Source organism: Ptychodera flava, unplaced genomic scaffold, assembly GCF_041260155.1.
Source record: "Ptychodera flava strain L36383 unplaced genomic scaffold, AS_Pfla_20210202 Scaffold_60__1_contigs__length_796720_pilon, whole genome shotgun sequence".
Taxonomy (NCBI): Eukaryota; Metazoa; Hemichordata; class Enteropneusta; family Ptychoderidae; genus Ptychodera; species Ptychodera flava.
In genome coordinates, this window is record NW_027248382.1 from 745001 (window position 1) to 765000 (window position 20000).

Here is a 20000-nt window from a genome sequence, read left to right on the forward strand (position 1 = left end):
CGTAATTGCCCGCCAAAGCTGACGTCACGTTGCGCATGAGCAAATGATACTCCCCTTTCGATGTCTCACCCGGAAGGTCATAGCCTAGTCGAAGTGTAGTGATGCCCATCGTGACTTCGACATACCGATCGCCCTCTTTGAACTTCCATGATGGTGTCTGGCTTCCAAGGTTATTGAAACTGCAATTAAGCTGTGCGTCCCTGCCTACGACAGTGACAGTGTCTGACGGGGTTACGTTGAAACTTGCTGAAAGTGCATCTGTAAAACAAAGATAATATATGTGTCATTGTATCATTCTTAGCACTATGAATGTCGTAGCACTTGACAAACTGAAAATATTGACCTTGTAAACACAGCGTAACTGTGTAAAATATACAGTATTATCGTACATGATATGTCAATATTACCACTTTCGTTTTGTTCAGTAAGTGTTGATATGATGGGCAATATCTTCACTCTGAACGGAACTATTTTCAGCAAGGTGCATGCGCAGAGACGATGACAAGGAAAAGCTGAGTGAATCTCCTGAAGCTTTTTTTTTTCATTTAATTTAGTTTCCTTGTTTTACTTCGTGTAATATCCCCTGATAACCCTTGACAAATTCATTTCTAATGCTGACAAAGATTCGGTCCGTAACGTAGTATTTTACATTGTTCACTCAGAGTTTGTATTGGCGCTAGCTTGTTAACGAATCTGTCAGTATTTCTGATTTTGGAGTGAAATTGCAAAAAATATTTTGCAAACAATACACGACCTATATCCGTTCGAGAGAGTCAGTCTACCGCTTAATCGTATGGCTTGCACCCAGAAGGACCCATCTAGTATGACGTCAAGAACAAAGAAGTCATGTAACTGATATCTTGTCCTGACCAGATCGGTTTCTCGCTTATTCCATGTCCACCTGTGTGATGTTTCTGTGTGTACATTTCAATGTGTAAGGGTTTCAGCGCACGTCGCATTATGACAGGCGTGACAAAGCTGGAGTCTGTATGTCTTAAAATCAGTGGGTCCATCACTTTAGCCATGGGTACCTTGACAGTTTTGACAAGCAATATATATCTACTCGTAAATTACCAGAATCAATGTTTGCTTTTATCGGCATTCTCATTATGTTCAAGTGTCTGTATAGCTATTTCCGCGTTCTTTACCGTGACCTCACAAAACCCAGGAAAACTTTCCGCCAACATAGACGCGTCGAATGCTTCGGAAGATGGTCGCTTACTTTGAAGTCATGTTCATACATAAAACACGGGCAAAGTTACAACAAAGTCGTCTAAAACTTTGTATGAAATTGTATTAAACAGTTTATCAACTTTGATCGCGTAGATGTTGTAAATTGTACTTCTCTTGTAAAATTACACAGACATATCTCCATATAAACTCAAACAAGCTCACATACATGAAATAGCATGGCTAATTGATGTGTACGTCATCGCTAAAAACTTAGGTATACAGATCGATAATACTATTGTTAAAATAACTTGATTACTTCTTGTTAGGATTTAACGGGATTGGAAAAAATATGGCGTAATGCCTTGTGACACAACTTGTTCCGAGGAATCAATAGTCATACATACAAATACATGTACGTGGATGGTCTCATTTCCTTATGATGGATGTATCATCGTCAGATAAAATGAAATCATGCTTAAAAGTCAGCATTAGAAAAAAAAAAACTGTTGTGTCGTTTTTACTTTAGACAAAGCATTACTTTCCAACGGTTAATCAATTAAAACAAAATCACATCTTATGCCTACACGTGATAGCTTGCTAACATCATTTTTTAACGTTTCAGGTGTCACATATTTAGGTTACACTACACCTTCCTGCAGCTTGTAAACAGAAATCAGCGGACCGCACAGCAATACAATAGAGCTTATGTTACTATGCCACAACTGTTTGTCGACTGCATGAAGTTATGCATACACACATCACCTTTACATTCTTGTACGATTTCAATGAAGTCATCCTTTTAGTAAGCTACAAGGTTGAAGTGGGCGTGTCAACTAGCTATTCAAGGGTCGGACGACGCTGCTGTTGATCGGTTTCGATAAAATTAGGGCAAAGGTCACAGCTTCTTGCCCCATTTCTGTCGTAAGGTAGCACAAAAGCTTCCCAACGCTCCACTTACTGTGGACTAAGATTACTCCACCACACTCGGTGACACTGCTATATCAGATTATAATGATAGCGGGTCGGATCATGCTCAATGTATCAGCAATTGCAATATTTTCGGGTTAAAATATCTTCAGTTGCAATGAAATATTGGTTTACTAATGTGCAAACCTTCAAATAACGTATATTGTTTTGCTGGCCCGTGTAATTTCATCAAGCAGGTGACTTGAAAGAAAATGTACTGAGACATTGTCATTGTACTTGCCTATTAGGTTTCCCGATATTCTAACATAATATTGGCGAAGTTCTACGTTACAGATAACCGCTACCCTTCAAGGGTCAGTAACTGTAACATTTTTGATGTTTTCACTTTTAGTTGTGTGTGTATATGTACGTGTATATGTGTATGTGTGTGTGTGTGTGTCAACTAGTGTTTCATCACATGATATCTAGATAAAGTATTTTACTTGTTTACTAATCCTATTCAAACTTTATTATGTTGGTCTGTGAAATTTTGTCTGGACTAGAATTCAAATGTAATAAATAAACATTGTATTACACACGTCTTATGGACGCTTATTTATAAGATGCCATGTATTATTAGAACATGAAATTGCATTTGACTTAAAACACAAAAATACTGAAAAAAATCCTCAAAGTTAAGCTATTGACTTTATATGAAAAATTTCAGCCATTCTCTCTCGTCTTATCGAAAACATAAATCAGCGGTCTGTCAGCAAAGTTTTGAACAAGAAATTACCATTATTTTTACAATTTACAATTATTTGGGGTTCAAAATGCATGCTATAATCTCGTCATGTCAGTGCAAGAAAGTCATAACTAACATTTTGGCAAAAATCACTCTTGTCAGAATGATTTAAATGACTGATCATATTTGCTTAAATTCACAAGAACCATTATTCAGTATTTATTAGAACGTGTTCGTTGTTGAAATTGTGGATTCCAGTATTAACTACTTCCCTGTTAAATTCTGAAATTTGAAAATATGACCTGACTGCACTGACACGACGCGCTGAGTTCACTACACGGGAAAATAAACGATGGCTTTTAGGGAACAAACTTGCTTCTTGAAAATTAATTTGCTCCTTAGTTTTTGAAGGAGTTCCTTGAAGAATCCAGCAAGATGAATGGCTTTAGCGTTGGATTATAAAAAGCAAAACAAAACAAAGTAAATAAATAAAAACAAACAAAATTAAGCTTAAGTTACCTCTATAGCGCATGTTATCTCAAAGTGTGCAGTGAACTTTCACAGTTCACCAAGATCAAATTGAGAGAAACATTTTATGACTTTTGTGATTTATTCAGTATGTTTGCTACAGTTTATTGTGCTAGATTGCAAAGAATTTTGAGAGACACAGTGTTCAGCTTGTCCACTCAGACTTTACATGTACTGACTGCATCGCTTTTGCTGACAAATGAAATCCAGGGTAACCTACAATTCAAATGATATGTCGACAATAATAGTCCACATAACACGCATACTGTCTTGACAAGCTGAAGAGTGGGTGTTTCAACTTCCTAGGAGAAGTACAAGATTTGCTTGACATGTAAAACAAAGGAAAAGTCTATTAATGTTACAGCGTAGTTCCCTATCATGAGTAATAGCAAGTGGTTTACAATCCGAGTTTAATGAAAATTCTGACTTGATAATAACGCATTCTCCCATAATGCCAGTCATCGAAAACCATACCATAAATTCAACATTCCGAGCTCGGAGCATCCGATCAGTCATAAGAAAGACGCGCAATTTCCCAGAAGAGTCAGTACACACTTCAGGTATATCATATGTGGAAATTGTGTTTGGTATGACAAGACGGAACAGGTCTTTAAAAAATTGTGAAACTCATCGAGCTAAAATCCGTAGCTAGTGTCACCCGGTATGTCGTTTTAACAGAGAGCTGACCTGACATTAAAGGCCAGAAGCGTGGACATTATAATTGTTTACTCTAACTTCAGCAATTATTGTCAAAATGACCGGCCGTACTTTTTCACCAGAAGTCTTGAAGCTCCAACGTTGCAACTTTCACTGATCTATTTTCGTTAAAGGGATTTTTATGTTTTGTAAACTATACGATACTGTTATATTCTCAAACATCAAGCGACTTCTCTATACAGTCTGGTTTTTTTTTAATTTATAGGGATCTCCCTTACAGCTAAAGGTGACATTCATGAGCTTAGTTTGCACTTTGAGATCGACATAATTTATGGAGAGGACAAAATTTGAACATATAATTTTCGTTTCAGGACAAAAATGTAGTCACTTAACAATAAAGGTGTAGATCGATTGTCCATCTAAATATGATATCAATATTTGCACATGTTTACATTCATTACTTAAGGAGATACATAGTTCAGAGAAATTTTACGACACCACGACGGCATTGACCGAAACCCGCCCCTCAGTGTTTTCAACGGACGAATGCACGCCGTAGCTAGATATCCTACCGTTTGCTTAGCTTATTCACCTTACCAGCCTCTTCAGAAGCTTGTGCTTTTAACACAAGAGTTCCCGCCCTTCATAAATTACTAGCATACAACCTTTTCACTGACTTAAAAGACTTAAGTTACCTACTAAACGCTAATGATCGTGGTAAAGCACACTTACTGACTTCCTCGTGTGATAGTAGATGGCAACACAGAACACATGTGATAAAGGAAAACAGGGATCCAGTGGCAGGCATCGTTTAATCAGGATGTCTTATCCGTCCTTTCGACGCCTTCAGCTCTTTTGAAATTTGTTGTTTTTCCGCCAATGGTGTGACTGCCACTCGTACGGACAGCTGCTGTAACCGTCTTATTTTGTCGTATAGCTACAGTCACGCGAACCAGTGTGGTAGGTGAATATGGTGTGACTACTCGCAAGTGTCCTTACGTTGACCTGGTACGCGAGGACAAAGGTAAACAAATGAGCGTGTAAATTCTGCATGACGGATCTTAAACGCTTTCTTTTTTCTTGAAATGCAAATATTGTCGGTGTCGGCTTTCATCTCACCGACCAAAGGTTAAGGGTTCGCGAGAGAGGGTCTCTTAGGTAGGTAGTCAGGAACGTGCATGTATGCGGGTCGGACATCAACACGACAATAAACGCTTTGTAAAGTTGATCCCGGCGTCGGTTCATACAAACTGTAAACAATAATCTTCAGTTTTCAGTATATCAGGAAAATCATTCCATTCAATATACTTATGTTTGATGCTACATACAATGGACACTTTCAATACTTACAAGGCCCGACATTACCAACATTTGTCGTTTGAACGACACATACACGCAGCTTTCTGAACACAGCACGCTGCAACTAAAGGATACACAACTGCCATGGTGTAGCGTCACTAGTGACATCATAGTGACGTATAGGCATGTGGCAGTGAATGCAATCTTAAAACTGACAGAAAAAATATTCATTTTGAACTGTTGTCAAAGTTGAGTCTCCTTGGGTGTCTGAATATAAATCGAGGGCAATGTAACGGACCCTCTTTGTAACTCATTCCTACACGACTTTCAAAACAGCTGGTATAAATGATGTTATTTCGAAGCGGGCGTCAAAGGCGACATCGACAGCGTAACTAAGCTACGTATGAGTTATGTTAATAAAATTGAAGGTAGACTAAACGTACGGAAGTGACACGTGATGGTTTGTCAAGGTGTCGGTTATAAAAAAAAACCCACTTATTGTGACATACGTGCCTCGGATGATTACTTCAAGAGCATCATTGACATGTTTCATTTTACATCTATGGTTTGATTGAATCCTCGCCCTCATGTTATTGTTTACAAATACTCGCTTTGACAACCTGTCCAAATGTCATCTCTCTCTCAGACTCGCTGTCGCTGTTACGTCGCTACTTACATTCTCAGCATACCAAGAGACATTGGAGAAACTATATCTTCGTTGATGGCGAGTGTTGGCTTGTCCAGCGTCTCGTAAATATACTACGTGGACTCGCAGACGATCGTTGGCCCTGAGTCAATGTTAGCCTATGCTGAGAAAAGATTCACATCTCCTCAACACAAGACCAACTGTTGAGTATACAATCCCCAAGCCAAGCCGAGACTAAATGTCACGGGGATAAAGAGAGACAGACAAACTGCTTTGCAAACTCTTTTTCTAAGGACATAACAATGAATACGAATGACATTTTGCTGCGTTACTTACAAAATACGGACACATTACTCGTACACGACGTAATATTCAACAAATTTCGTGCTATAACCGCTAATAGTTTGGAGATAACATGCATGCAATGTCAAAGAAAAATTCATAGCCATATGCGTCCGTTTTTCAGAAGAGCGATACCCGCATCCCAGTCGCGGATTAACATACATGATGACGTCATTTGTTAACCTCTAGAACACGCAAAGCAATATACCTGTACGAACAAAGAATGGGGCGGAAGTCGAGGTGTAAGAAGGCCAACACTGTGATGTATATCATGATAATTTACATCGAAAAGGGAGTGCAATCCTATCACCAGAAAAAAATTTGGATTAAAAAAAAAAAATATAATGGCTCTAGGTAAAGTATGTAACCATTTCGGAATGAGACTTGAATAGTCTGGACGGCCTGCTGTCGGCTTGGATCGTGTATCATCGCGTGATTGCATGCGATTTGATTACATCCTTTCAGTTTATTTTCTCATATATAAAAAACAAAAACAAGGTTAACACAGATTATCAACAACGAGTTTAGTATACACTCGATCTCATTACAACGTAACTCAAAAGGGCAGTTCATCAAACTGAAGGGCGCCCCTAGCGGTGAGAAAGACAGAAGAGAGACAGCCAGAGAAACAGAGAAATGGAAAGAGACAGACAGAGACTGACAGACAGAGATGTTCAAATGTCAAACAAAAGTCAAGGGCTTTGTCACAGGTGATTCCAACATATCTCACATCATATACACTGTGAAGTCATATCCGTACCTGATATGGTTTCAACTTCAAGTCAATAACTCATGTTTCTGTGATTGAATAACGCTACCGGAGAAGACATGAAGCGTCTGCTTCATGAATTCGAGTTGATGAAAACTATTGGTTTGCATGAACAAATCTTGTCTCTGGTTGGATGTTGTACTGAAAAAGGTTAGATTTACCTTCATACGCCATCAAGACACTCATTAAAGTATACAACTATATGGAATAATGGCGCAACATTTTTAGGCAATGGGTCTTAACGGTACAAGTGTGTGGCGTCCGTTATACATCTAGTATATTTTCATGTGTCATGATCCTGTGAACGTAACATCTTCGGCATTTTACTGCTATCGTTCGATCTCTAGCAGGAATCCCTTATTCTTTGTCTGTAACTTTTACTAAAATGAGATTACCGTGCTGTCTAAATATATGGATCGAACTTGGCAACTTGCAGGTACGGTGCAGTATTGGAGAATGTCAAGTGAATTTACCGCGGTCGAATACCTCAGCCTTGGAGAAAATTCACCCGTCCCGACAATCGGCGACCTCATCATCTTAGCTAGGCAAAGTCGCAAATGCAATCATCTGTCATCGACGAAAGTAACTCGTATTCGTGTAAATTATAGAACCTTTTTCATGTTGGATGTAACTACCGCGACACCGTTTGTTTTGGTACAGCGTTAACAATATCATTTAATGTAATCGCGAAGCGATTCAAACCATGCAGAGGCATAGTACTGTAAGATACTTAAAACAAGTAATATCTAAATTCTCCTGACATAAAAAGGCAAAAATTGGCTAGCTGAGTAGAAAAGGGACTTACTTCAATCAACCTTAAGCAGACGTTAGCTAGAGATAAAGCCCACAAAAGGAATTTAGAGTGATGTAATCAATCTGACTGCTAAGAGAAAATGTATATATAATTTTTGAGCATGATGAATATTCATAAGCATCAAAAATTCGATTATGCTATCTGATTGAAAGTTGTTCGTCTGCTGCTCGCATATACCGATGTGGTAATTATGATTATCTCTTTTACAGAGTGTTGTCATGGAGATCTCGGGGCGAGACATGCTATGTGAAATTGTTGCAGAATTTATAAATTGACAGACTTTGGACATGTTTTACGAGGTCAAGGGTTGATTAGAAATCATTTAAACATGCCAATTTGAGAGAAGGTGTCAATCACTTAGAATTCCACAATGACAAACCATATTTGAGCATTTCCGTTATAAATCGCGGTTTCTGCGTTTTCCATCACAAGGTTCCCTACTTGTTCGATGGGCGGCAGCAGAAGCAATCCGGTCATCTAAATTGGATGTTGGTCATCTGGCGTGGTGGGATGGGATGGAGAGAGTAATAATAGGTACGTTCAACAATAGTGTCCATATTGCAATAATACATTTGCAACACCGTTACTTGTTGCGTTGCTTATAACCAATGGTTCATTTATTTTCGGTTATGTATTATCGGCCATATGCGTTTGACACTTTTAAAACAAACGATCTATTTCAAGCACATGCTAATTATTCCACGTCTAGTACTGTATTCATTTGTATTTTTCTTTTGTAACAGAAATTTCGGGGCATAATCCATACCATATAATGTCTTATAAAGAGGTTATAGCATATCTGAAGCAAGGAGGTTAGATGAACAAGCCAAATTACTGCGATGGGGACCTGTGAGTTTCAGTAAAACTACCTTTTTAAAAGCTAGATTTTTCTTGTTTTTTTTTATGTTGTTCTGTCCTTGGTCCTATGTACGTTGGCAAAAATGAGTATGTAATCTTGAAAATTATGTATTTCTTCAGTCTTCTGCTGTTACTTTACCTCACGCAAAGATTAATGCATACAAGCCATATTTGCGACAAACAAGGATATATTCATATTATATTAAGAGTGATGAAGATAGCCAAACCTGAATGAGAAACATGAGAATTTCACGTGATGGGTTTGCAATGTGTCACAGTGACGTATAACTCCAAAGAATTGTTACATATTTTACAAAATAACAAAAACATGTACAATTCAATCCACACATTTGATTTTTCAACGTTGTACACAACCATCCCACACAACAAACTTCAAGACAGGCTATCATCTCTCGTGAAAAAAGCCTTCTTTTACAAGAATGGTAGTCGTAGGTATGAATACATTGCCATCAAGCGCAACTTAGGCTATTTCACCAACAACAGTGATGCCAAAACTCAAATACAGTGATGTTGAGGTGATTCAAATGCTTTATTTCCTAATTGACAACATATTTATCAAGTTTGCTGGCATGACATTCAGGCAAACCATAGGCATTCCCATGGGCACAAAACTGCGCCCCACTTCTTGCAGACTTATTTTTGTATTCGTATGAAGCAGAGTTCATGCAATCACTTCAGAAATCTGGGTGTAAAAGGATTGTCAATCGATTTAACAACACCACCAAATATATTGATGATCTCATCAGTTTAAACAATCCTGGTATATCCAATTATCTACACCACATCTACCCAGATGATTTAGAAATAAAAGAAACAACTGAAAGTGTGGACTCGGCATCATACCTAGATGTATTGTTTGAAATTAGACAAAATACACTATATACTAAGCTGTATGACAAAAGAGACGATTTCAATTTTGAAATCATAAACTTTCCCTTTTTGTCGAGCAATATACCATCATCTCCAGCTTATGGTGTGTATATTTCACAACTCCTCAGATACAGTAGAGCATGCAATTCATATGAAGACTTTCGAGTTAGACACAGCCTATTAGCTCAAAAGTTAGTGAGGCAAGGATTCTCAGAAAGTAGATTAGTGAAATCATTTTAGAAGTTCTACGGTAGATACGGAGATGTTGTATCAAAATATGACCTGTCTGTTTCTCAAATGATGAGTGACAGCATACCAAATTTTGACTCACAAAAGTAATTTGGTGAATTCACCAAATAACAATGAATTTGTCACTTTGGGTCAATCTTGACGGGTGCGGCTAGCTGGCAGGGTACGCTTACCCATTCCGGACACCTAGTACCACCACTATTTCGTGGTTCAAGATGGCCCCATTGCCTTTGTCATCATCTATATGTTTCTTGGACCTGGTAAATTTTACAGTTTACCTTGAATGATAACGATTATTGGACCTGATTTGATGTTTATTGAATACTGGCGCGACAATGGGATCAAAGCCAACGTCCTAATGATAACGTTCACAATCATATTCTGAAATGACACGAGAGAGAAAAATACAACTAGAGGTTTAACGCGGACCAAAGACTTTTACACCATGAGAGAAGGTATCTTTGGTGATGGTACCTGTCACGCTTCCCTACCAGGAAGTAAAATCTATATAGTATCAACGAACTCTGAACCTCTGGTGTTGTCAATACTTTGAAGATTCCAAGTACTTCTCAGCAGACAAGGACGAGTCCATGTGATAGATCAAAGTAAAATCTAATAGGAACATGGTGAAGAATCCGGTTACAGAGCAAACTGCACGAAGACGGAGAACTAGTAACCAACATCAACGACGACAAGGAGAAACGAATACGTCAAAATGATCTTTGGAATTCGACTACGTGAGTAACATTGTAATGTCAACCAATGTGAAACATTTGTGAAGAAGTTGTCGTCTCATAAATCAATGCACTACGCCTTTTATGTGACAATGAACTTGACTTGTGGCGTCAAGGAGCAAACTGTGATAATCTGTGAGGACTATAGAAAGATGCGTTGACATGGCAAAGGATTTGGTATAGTATTCTCAGTGGGTCTTGATCGATCAAACGCCAAATGAGTTAAAAGATGCCCCAAAGGGTAGGAGAAAAAATTTGCTAATCAATACACAAATGTATCATTGTTAAACTCAGCTTAAAAGACATCCCGTCGTTAAGGGTGTCAACAGTATTTGTGTCCACAGCCGTGTATTCAAAGACTTGAAACGTGTCCAAAGTTTGACTTAAATCTTAAATGAATAAGATGATACACATTAGGTCTTCCTCTCGTACACATAGCTGCTTCATTAATAGTGCAATAGTTGCTAATAGCAGCTTCCGCATAAAGCACGAGCAAAGTACAACAATTGCATAGCATCGAGGAAGATAAAGACGGAACCGTGGAAACAAAATATTTAACCAGCAAATCGAGCTTCTGATCTTTATTCACAAATAAAAACACACGAAAAAGCGCAAAGCTGTCGTTAATTTTAGATTCGATCATTGGGCAGTGCAAAACACTCTAAAATGTTTAATAGAACATATATCGCACAGGACTATTCAATATAATTAATTTACTGGGGTTTAGATAGCACTTTACTGAGAACAACTATTTTGATTTAGTATGCACTTTCGAAGACAACAGTCTCCTTCGTCAGATGCAAATGTGGAATGAATTAAAAAGCGAAAAGCCAAGAATACTCAAAACTGTTGTCTTCGAAAGCTCATGCTATTTCATTACAGTTGATCTCAGTAAAGTGATACCTAAACCTAGTAAATTACCAATTTAGGTCAACACGGCTACTTGTTACGTATCTATCAATATAATTGACTAAGTAATATAATGACTTTTAATGCCTTGACAATGCTGAATAAGTTTAAAGTGACCCAATCATGTAACTCACCGCGTTTTAATCCATACAAAGGATAATAATTTGCTAATATTCAAATAACAGTAGTACTGAAATATCAAATTAACAAATCAAGTGATCATTTGAGAATTAGAAGCATGTTTTACATGTAATATTTCTTATTATACCATACCAATATATTTAAGGCGATTTAGGACGTGCTTTATTGCTTGCAGGATTATCTTTCAAATGAACCAACGCAGTTATTTTTATCTGTGTAAAATATGACGTTTGCAGTCTTTTGACTTCATTAATGGAAGTCGTCGCTATTTGCACTGTATTTAGGTTTACATAAACGGAGATCAACACAATGAAAGCAATCTTTTTACTCTTCATACTTGACCTGCACATCAAAGAATTCACAGCATCACTGGTAGAGGTTTTCTGTCAAAAAGAAAATTGATCAGAATAATGTCATTGCTTTAAGAAATATATAAGTGAAATTACTATTTACTTTTGCACAAGACATTAATCAGCTTCGATGTTAATTTCAAATACGGTCTAAAGGTAGTGACATACAAAATAGACACTTTCCAATTTTCTCAGTTACAGAATTCCCAACCCCACTCAAGTATATATGTTTTAAAAGCACTGATATTAGGCAATTGTGCACAGAACACATTCTTTGTTTGCATAATAGTCACGTGACAGGCGTTTTGATGAACCCTCCAATAATCGGCTTTTCCTCCCTTTAGCGAATACGCTGCACGACTTCCCTTAAAATTTGCGCATCTAGGAACCTTGGTCATATCCTTCGAATCCGTGTCTGAAATTTCCTTTCATATGCCTTCTTTATTATGTACTATTGAATGTGTTAGACTAGGATGATTTTCAAGGAATTGTAATTGTCGCGCCATATAATTTGAATGAAGACTCAGAGAATAACCCTCTAACCCGGTCTTGTCTCTACAGGGACCAGTGACACATTGAACACAAGAACAATACAATCATAGCGAGTTTGATAACCTTAAATAAGATATTCTCACATCTACTTTATGCGATACTCTTTCGAAATTCGTTCGCTTGCCGACTAAGAAGCAGACCCGATTGTCGATGTTCGTGAATGCAGATATACTGTAAAGTATAAAGATACGACTTACCATTGGTTTGTGGATCTACTGTGGTGGTCTCTAGCATTCCTGAAAAAGGGATGGCAAAATAATGAACTTTTCGTGCCGGACAAAGTTTATATATGTCTGTCTGTCTGTCTGTCTGTCTGTCTGTCTGTCTATCCAATCCGTCTTACTTTGCCCTTCTGTCTGTTTGTGCCTGTCAATTATTCTGTCACCAGTTATCTATCCCTGCCTCTTCCTCCGGCATGGTGTAAATCATCTATCTACCATGGTATTTCTCAAGGCTGAAACCGTCAACTTTGAAAGGTAATTTCTTTCTTTCGAATTGAAGTAAATAGAATTCAGACTACCTGTGCAGTATCCGTCACTGATGACCACGTCATCGATGGCTATGTCACTGTTTGGCCAATTTCCTCTGATGGCAACGAATACCAGCTAATTGTAGAGAAATAAAAAAACGATCGGAACTAATTTGGGATAATTGGATCTTCATATTTTTCAAATTTCTTAAAAGTGCTAGGTGCCATATAGCTGAATGTTGCAATGTTACAAATTACTCATAAAAACAAGTGTATGACTTAAAAAGAAAAGAAGATAAGCTTACATTTGCAGGTTAAAACAACCTTACTTAACAATCCAATTATCCACAATTGGTTCCAATCGTGTTTAAACTATTATTTAATGGTACTAACGAAATGAACGTTACGCTTTAGACGATCTATTGAGCATAATATCAACGCAACAGACACTGCACTGAAATTTCACATAAACATAGAAAGACACAAAATACCCAACAATCTTTTACTGATCAAAAAGAAATCAGGTTTTTAGGCCAAGAAGGTTGAATAAGTTCTTTCTCGGAATCGCAGTTTTTATTAAGGCCAATTTGGAATTCTCAGAGTTTATTATTTTGAATAATACTTTTGCATCATTATTGCTCTATAGTCAACAATGCCTTTCACTCTCTTGGCTTATCGCGTCCTGGAGACTTCTAATGAAACTTTTGTTCGGAGTCCGGTCGACTACCAAAAAGTAGTCTGGTGTCATATTTTCTGGGTTTTTTTCCTCAAAACAGGTGTCAATGCAATGACATTGTTCCGTAAACACTTCCTACTATGATGCGGACCGGGGAGACTTTGTAAAATGTACACAAACTCAGAACAATCATTAACAATGTAACTAATGGAATGTTTTGCTGGTTCATGAAAAACATGATGATAAGAAATCTTGATTTGCAATTTGACTTCTTAATGTTAACAAATAAACACTTTAATTCGATCCATTCTGCGACGTGGACCGACCATATTGAAGTTTTGTGAAAACATTCATAATCATATACCTTATAGAAAAACATTTCTATACCAAAACTTATCGCGTGTAAATATTACATTTCTGTGTTTCCTAAACAAAAGTGAACAGCTATCCAGTTCCGAGATTCTCGCGATAGTGCAGTGTCTCACCTGGTATTCCGTGGTTTGCGAGAATGAAACTCTGCCGCATTTCCACGTACTGCCCTGGTTTCCGCTCAGGGTCCATATTGTGTCGGGGGTTTTCGGGCCATCACTGATGACAATGTCCACTCTAAGGGTGCCCATTCCTCCTCCGTTCATGTTGTACCAAAACTCAAGGCATCCTGTAGTGGACTTCGCGGGGAAAGTTTGACTGTAGAGCTTTGCTGTAACGCCTGCATAGGCACTAGAAGCCTCTAAGTATAGATAAAAGCCTGTGTCGGAAGTATAACACAGGAAGAATTTAATATCTTGTACAAACGATAATATATATAATATCATACCAGTATATTGATGGCGTAAATACAGCGATCTGATTGGTCGAGACGCGAAAAAAATCATGGTATATTGGCGATTTACCACGGCTTGCATACGCAAGCTCTCAGGTCTGAATAATAGCACTGATTGCAAATGACGCCACTTTTCTCCAATTAATATAAATAAATAAATATTTGTCCGCATATTCCCCATACCCGACAAATATAAAACACGCTAGTATTACAATGGCTACAAAAGTCACGCTCACTCGTATGAATTTATGGCTCAACAAGCTGCAACAACAGCCTGAATTTGAATCCAAATTTAAGGCAGCGTTGACCGAAGTCTCGCGCGTGCAGTTATATTTAGTAACAAACCTGAAATCGCGATCAACGCTATTGTCTTTTTGGTTAAGCTGTGTATTGGCTATACGTAAGGAAATTTTTCCTTTCGAAATGAAGTCCACAAATCAAGGTCACCGTGCAAAATTTGGTGCTATAGATGAAACTTATCCATAATCCTTTGACAAGGGGAATTCAAATTGTCACCATCCCTGCGTTATCTCTGTCGTTAGATTCATTTTTTATTGTCACAAAAATTATCCAGTAAAACAAAATAAGTTATTCAATGAGCATCGAAATGAGACCCCGCAGAACAGCAAGGTATTGTAATTTCAGAATTGGATAATCCGAAAATCTGTCACCAAGTTGCATCCTGCATTAAATTGTATGATTGTACCGTCGATATTTCCAGTTGTGTGGTCAGTTGTCGGTCCTGTGCCACCAGTCGAGGTTGGTCCACTTAGGAGTATCCAATCAAGATCGTCGCCGCTTACAGTGTTACTCCAAGAACACTTGCCATCCTCAAAATCACAGTTGCCTGAAACCCAGCAGAAGTCTCGCAACCTTGAATGACCATGTTCTTTAAACTCGTTTAGTCGATAAAAAGTACAAATCAATATTTGTGAAAAGCTACATTTCCTGTTTAGGGAGCGTTCAGTTATTATGGCTGGGTGTGGGCCGGCAAAATCCAGGGGGGGGGGTTTGACCTCAAATTTGAAACTGCAAAGGGGGGTCATGTATTTTTCAAACAGCTCAGAGAGGGGTCACTTAATTTTCATAAGTATCCGTCCCGTCAAAATGCAGTTTCAGTGTTCATAAATATTCTGGGAGATGAAAATGATTCGTTGCATGATATCATTCTCTGCAGATATTCACCTGTAAATCTGAACAAAAGTATAATTATCTGTCACATGAACATCTTGACTTGACAACTCTGAGGCTTGTCTTATTGTAAATCAAGCTCACTGAACTGAGGGCAATGAACAATTCCTAGTATTACTTACATATTAGAGATAGAGCAAGTTTTGTCAGGGAAATTATTTAACAGTTACCTGCACTGAGACTACTAGTACCATGAAAAGTTAAATAATACTTTTAAGTGAAATTCCAATATCATAATTGTTGTCCAATCTGAACTTTTAAATAACCTTTTTGAATCAAGTACATTTGTATCAATTATCAAACACCTATAAAAGCACAAATTAATTTAGTTTAGCATTGTAAAAAAAAATATTCTTAGTTTTTTCAAAAACTCCAAAGTATAATTTCAGTGAAATTCCAAAATCCAATTTTTGCACACTTATCAACCTTTAACCATCCTAGGCTCACTAAGTACTTTCAAATGAATTAGATTTTGATAGTTTGTATTGGAAAAATCATTATTCATATTTTCCTCATAGTCTCCCATGTACAGTGAATCTACATTTTGGTATAATTCCAAAATCCAATATCTGGCAAACATATTCATTTGTTATCACCCTAATCTAATCTAGTACATTGATATCAATAATCGAGAGTACATAAATACATGGGTTTACCTTTTTTTTGTATTGGAAACAAATTATTCATACTTTCCTCATAGACTCCCATGCCTGGTGGATGAACATTTTCAGTGAAATTCCATAATCAGATTTCTTATACACATAATATGCACGTTTAACCATCATATTCTAATCAAGTACAATTATGTTAATAATGGAACGTCTGTATATGCAAAAGTTTACCAAGTTTCCACCAGTAACTTCTGTCCAACCCCTTTGAGGGGTAATTTCAAAATTGTAAGCAAGTTAGAAGGGGAAATCTGAGCATCAACACCTTTTGAGTTTGTGAGGAAGGTCATTTGAAAAAATACAAGCTCTTTTTGGGGGATTTTATCGCTCCATACCCCCGAGGTGTTTGTGTGTGCAGCTTTACTCAAGCAATGTGGGGTGGGCATGAAATTTTTGTCATCTTGAAAGGGGGGGGGTCATCATTTTTTTTGTACAATGGGTAGGGGGGTTCACTCATTTTGACTGATGCGCAGGAAGAATTTACCGGCCCACCCCCGGCCATAATAACTGAACGCTCCCTTAGTCTGCCCGTCGTTAATCGAAGGCCCCGGTTGAATATTCCCCACTGTATCTGGTCACACAACGTCATCAAAGAATACGATGGACTTACATCGATATGTAACAGGGAATATTTTGAAAATTAGTGGGAAAATATCCATCACACCTCATTATCGCTCAGTTTTTCAGTTGAACGCTTCCAGCATATTCGACAGATTGCCTATTGCAACTTGAATTATACATTTTATTCCCTCCATCAATTTTGTACGACTCATGCAAAAGTGAGTATTTTTTTCGTCCTTAAAAACCAAAAGCTGACTTTAAATTAAATCATTTTAAGAGCAATTGAAACATCCACAACCGAAGAACAATGAGCACGAACATTCATTAAACATTGACTCATTCGAATTATCATTGAGCGATCGAGGCTTTGCTTGAAGCTATCAAGTGGTCCATTTCAGTAGTGTTTATGTCAGTGGGTTGTATAGCTGGCCTCAAGTAGTACTCACTGTTGCTAAGATTCACAATGCATGTGTTGTCTCATTAGCTTATTTCTAATTGATGCCTAAAATTTTGTCTCTCCTTCTCTGTCTCTAGTTCGGCTGAGGGATATTTTGTTTCAAAAATACCACACATAGTTGAAAGATCAAAAAATTTAAATTCACAAACAGAAAAATGTTCGTAGAGAAATTCTTATCTCACTATTCTACATATAAAACTTACTAGGGTTGAACAGTCGATGTCCATGACTTGTATGTCATCAATAACCACGTATCCGGTCTCACCAGCACCTCGAACAAACTCAAACACGACTTGGAAATTCGCCTGTTGCGCCAAGGAGGCTCTGCCAATATTCCACCCGTCTCCGATTTGTAACTTTCGTTCCCAGATCGGCTGTCCCAAGCTGTTATCGATTTTAATTTGGACGCTGAGCATTCCGACGTCAAGCCCTTGCATAGCGAAGAAGAACTGCAGGCATTTGTTCGAATCGAGGGTTAGAGTGTCGGTCAGAAACCGAGCTGTTTGAGATTCGTTCCTTGATGTGCCCTCAGCCAATAGGTAGTGACCTAAAACATAGGAACTATAGTTGCTAGGTCAACGTTAATTTGCATATAAACAATATATAGCAAAAGAATTGTTTACAATGTACTTATACTTTAGTTAACTCTAGGTGAAAAAATAAATCCAAAATACAAGTGATAGAATGCGTTTCATAAGGCGCTGGTTGATTATTACAGAATTAATAACATTAGCATTCATATGTTATCTTCAACATGTCGGCGTGAAAGGAAGTCCAACGAATGGTCAATTTCAAAATGAAGTTAAGTACAAACGCACTAGGAAAAGTCTTCCTTTACTGCCACACTTTTGCAAGATTTTTAACTCTTCGCACGAACTTGCAAAAGTTGAGATTTGGCCTAGCTGGTTTGACTGTGGCGTCTGTACTACGTAACTGATCGCCGTAAGTTAATTCAATGCATTGCATCAGATCGAACGTTCATTTCATAACAGAAGGGCAGCTTTGAGCTCTCAGACTAACGTCCAATTCGGGATGCGGTAATTCCCAAGCTTTGGTATGGAAAGGTCAAGTTCAAAGTTTATCTGACGCCGACACCTAACCTGTTCCACTCTCATAGGTATGATCCAAGGACGGCCCTATGCCATCATTACCAGTGCTGATCGACCAATCAAAATCGTCGGTTCCGTCATTTGTACCATTGCACATGGTTTCACTCTCAAAATCGCAACCAGTATAAGCTGAAATGTCGTTCAGAAAAATGAATCATTTTGGCAAAAAGTGTCCTTTGAGATGGCGCGGGTTCGTAAGAAAGTATGCACCTCGAAAATCAAAGTTTTAAATTTCTGCTTTAACTTTCCTTAAGGAATCTTTCAACCATTCTCTTTCGAAATCGAGAATAAAAATATGGGATCGACGTGCAAATTTTAGTACTAGAGAAACAAATAACTCGAAATTTTTGAAATTCAAAGTGGCCGCCATTGCTGCTTTAACACTACGTAGGAAAAAATGTACAAGTTTGAGAGTCTGAATGTCTGTCCCCGCGGCGCGATCTACCTTAAACGAAAACAGTAGCATATAGTCTCTTCGCAGCTTCGCTGCCATGAATTTACCACACCTATGGATTTAGTCTGGAATGTGTAAACAGAGAGCTGCACCTTTCAATTTCCGATAAATGATATATCAGAGTGGTCAGCCAAATATACCACCACCTCCACACACCCTCCTAGCTCAACAAAGTAATAACCCGTGCGAGATATCATAGTACAATGGATTTCGTGTGAGAGAAATGCATGTTTCCCACGTGTTCCTTTGCAGAATTGTTTCCATTCATGGCAGTATATTACCCGAGATAAATAACAATCAGCTGATTACTATAATTCAATGTTATAACAATTGATCGGTGAAACAAAACAAATCTTGTATAAATGTAATGATTACCTAATGTGCAATACCCATGGGCAAGTGTTATATCATCCACAGCTATATCGCCGTAGATTCTGAAACCTTGCTGTGCTTCCAGTACAACGTTCCTGGTTGAAGATGAAGATAACTTGAGAGAGACCCTCGCCTCGTTCCACTGGTCACCATACGTAGTCTTTCTGCTCCATATGACATCGCCAAGCGTGGCGTTTGACTTCAGGTAGACATTGAGTGACCCAATATGTGCCCCGTACATGTGATACCTAATGAATGTGTAGAGTATTTGCTGGGAAAGTAATAGTGACTTCAGCCATCTGAATTAGAATTGGTGAGTGTTGGTCACTTTATGCATGCATTGTACACATTGCGTATGTCCATTAACGTTTAAATTCAAACAAAGGGTGAAGAATATGAATATCTTTTTTTCATTGAAAAAAAAAACTATGGTTCAATCCGTTTCTGTTCAGAAATCATTCGTTTATGCCATAACGCTATTCGCAATGACATTTCAGCCATATCGGAAGAGTGGTGGGTTAATCGATTGATCGTTACCAGAGTGAACTTTGACACGTCTCACGGTCACTCGGGATTTACATCTGGTGGGAGATTAATATTATCGGGCAGTCACAGGATCCATTTATTATTCTGTCTTTTCTAAGGTTAATATATGTA

General features: G+C 37.9%; 2 protein-coding genes across 2 annotated transcripts in view; both read right to left on the minus strand.

Moving 5' to 3' along the window:
* LOC139128605 (protein amalgam-like) overlaps positions 1 to 4854 on the minus strand; it is an 8059-nt gene extending 3205 nt beyond the window's left edge. Inside the window, exons 1-2 of the mRNA XM_070694353.1 lie at positions 4742 to 4854; positions 1 to 258 (exon numbers count right to left, since the gene is read on the minus strand). The exon at positions 1 to 258 is cut by the window's left edge and continues 54 nt beyond it. Coding sequence (XP_070550454.1) covers positions 1 to 258; positions 4742 to 4817 — 334 coding nt within the window. The 5' untranslated portion in view covers positions 4818 to 4854. The remainder of the gene's footprint in view (positions 259 to 4741) is intronic.
* A 7173-nt stretch (positions 4855 to 12027) lies between these two features.
* Positions 12028 to 20000, minus strand: part of LOC139128600 (MAM and LDL-receptor class A domain-containing protein 1-like) — a 38026-nt gene continuing 30053 nt past the window's right edge. The window contains exons 23-28 of the mRNA XM_070694349.1: positions 18509 to 18646; positions 15238 to 15378; positions 14194 to 14456; positions 13084 to 13168; positions 12761 to 12799; positions 12028 to 12044 (exon numbers count right to left, since the gene is read on the minus strand). Coding sequence (XP_070550450.1) covers positions 12028 to 12044; positions 12761 to 12799; positions 13084 to 13168; positions 14194 to 14456; positions 15238 to 15378; positions 18509 to 18646 — 683 coding nt within the window. The remainder of the gene's footprint in view (positions 12045 to 12760; positions 12800 to 13083; positions 13169 to 14193; positions 14457 to 15237; positions 15379 to 18508; positions 18647 to 20000) is intronic.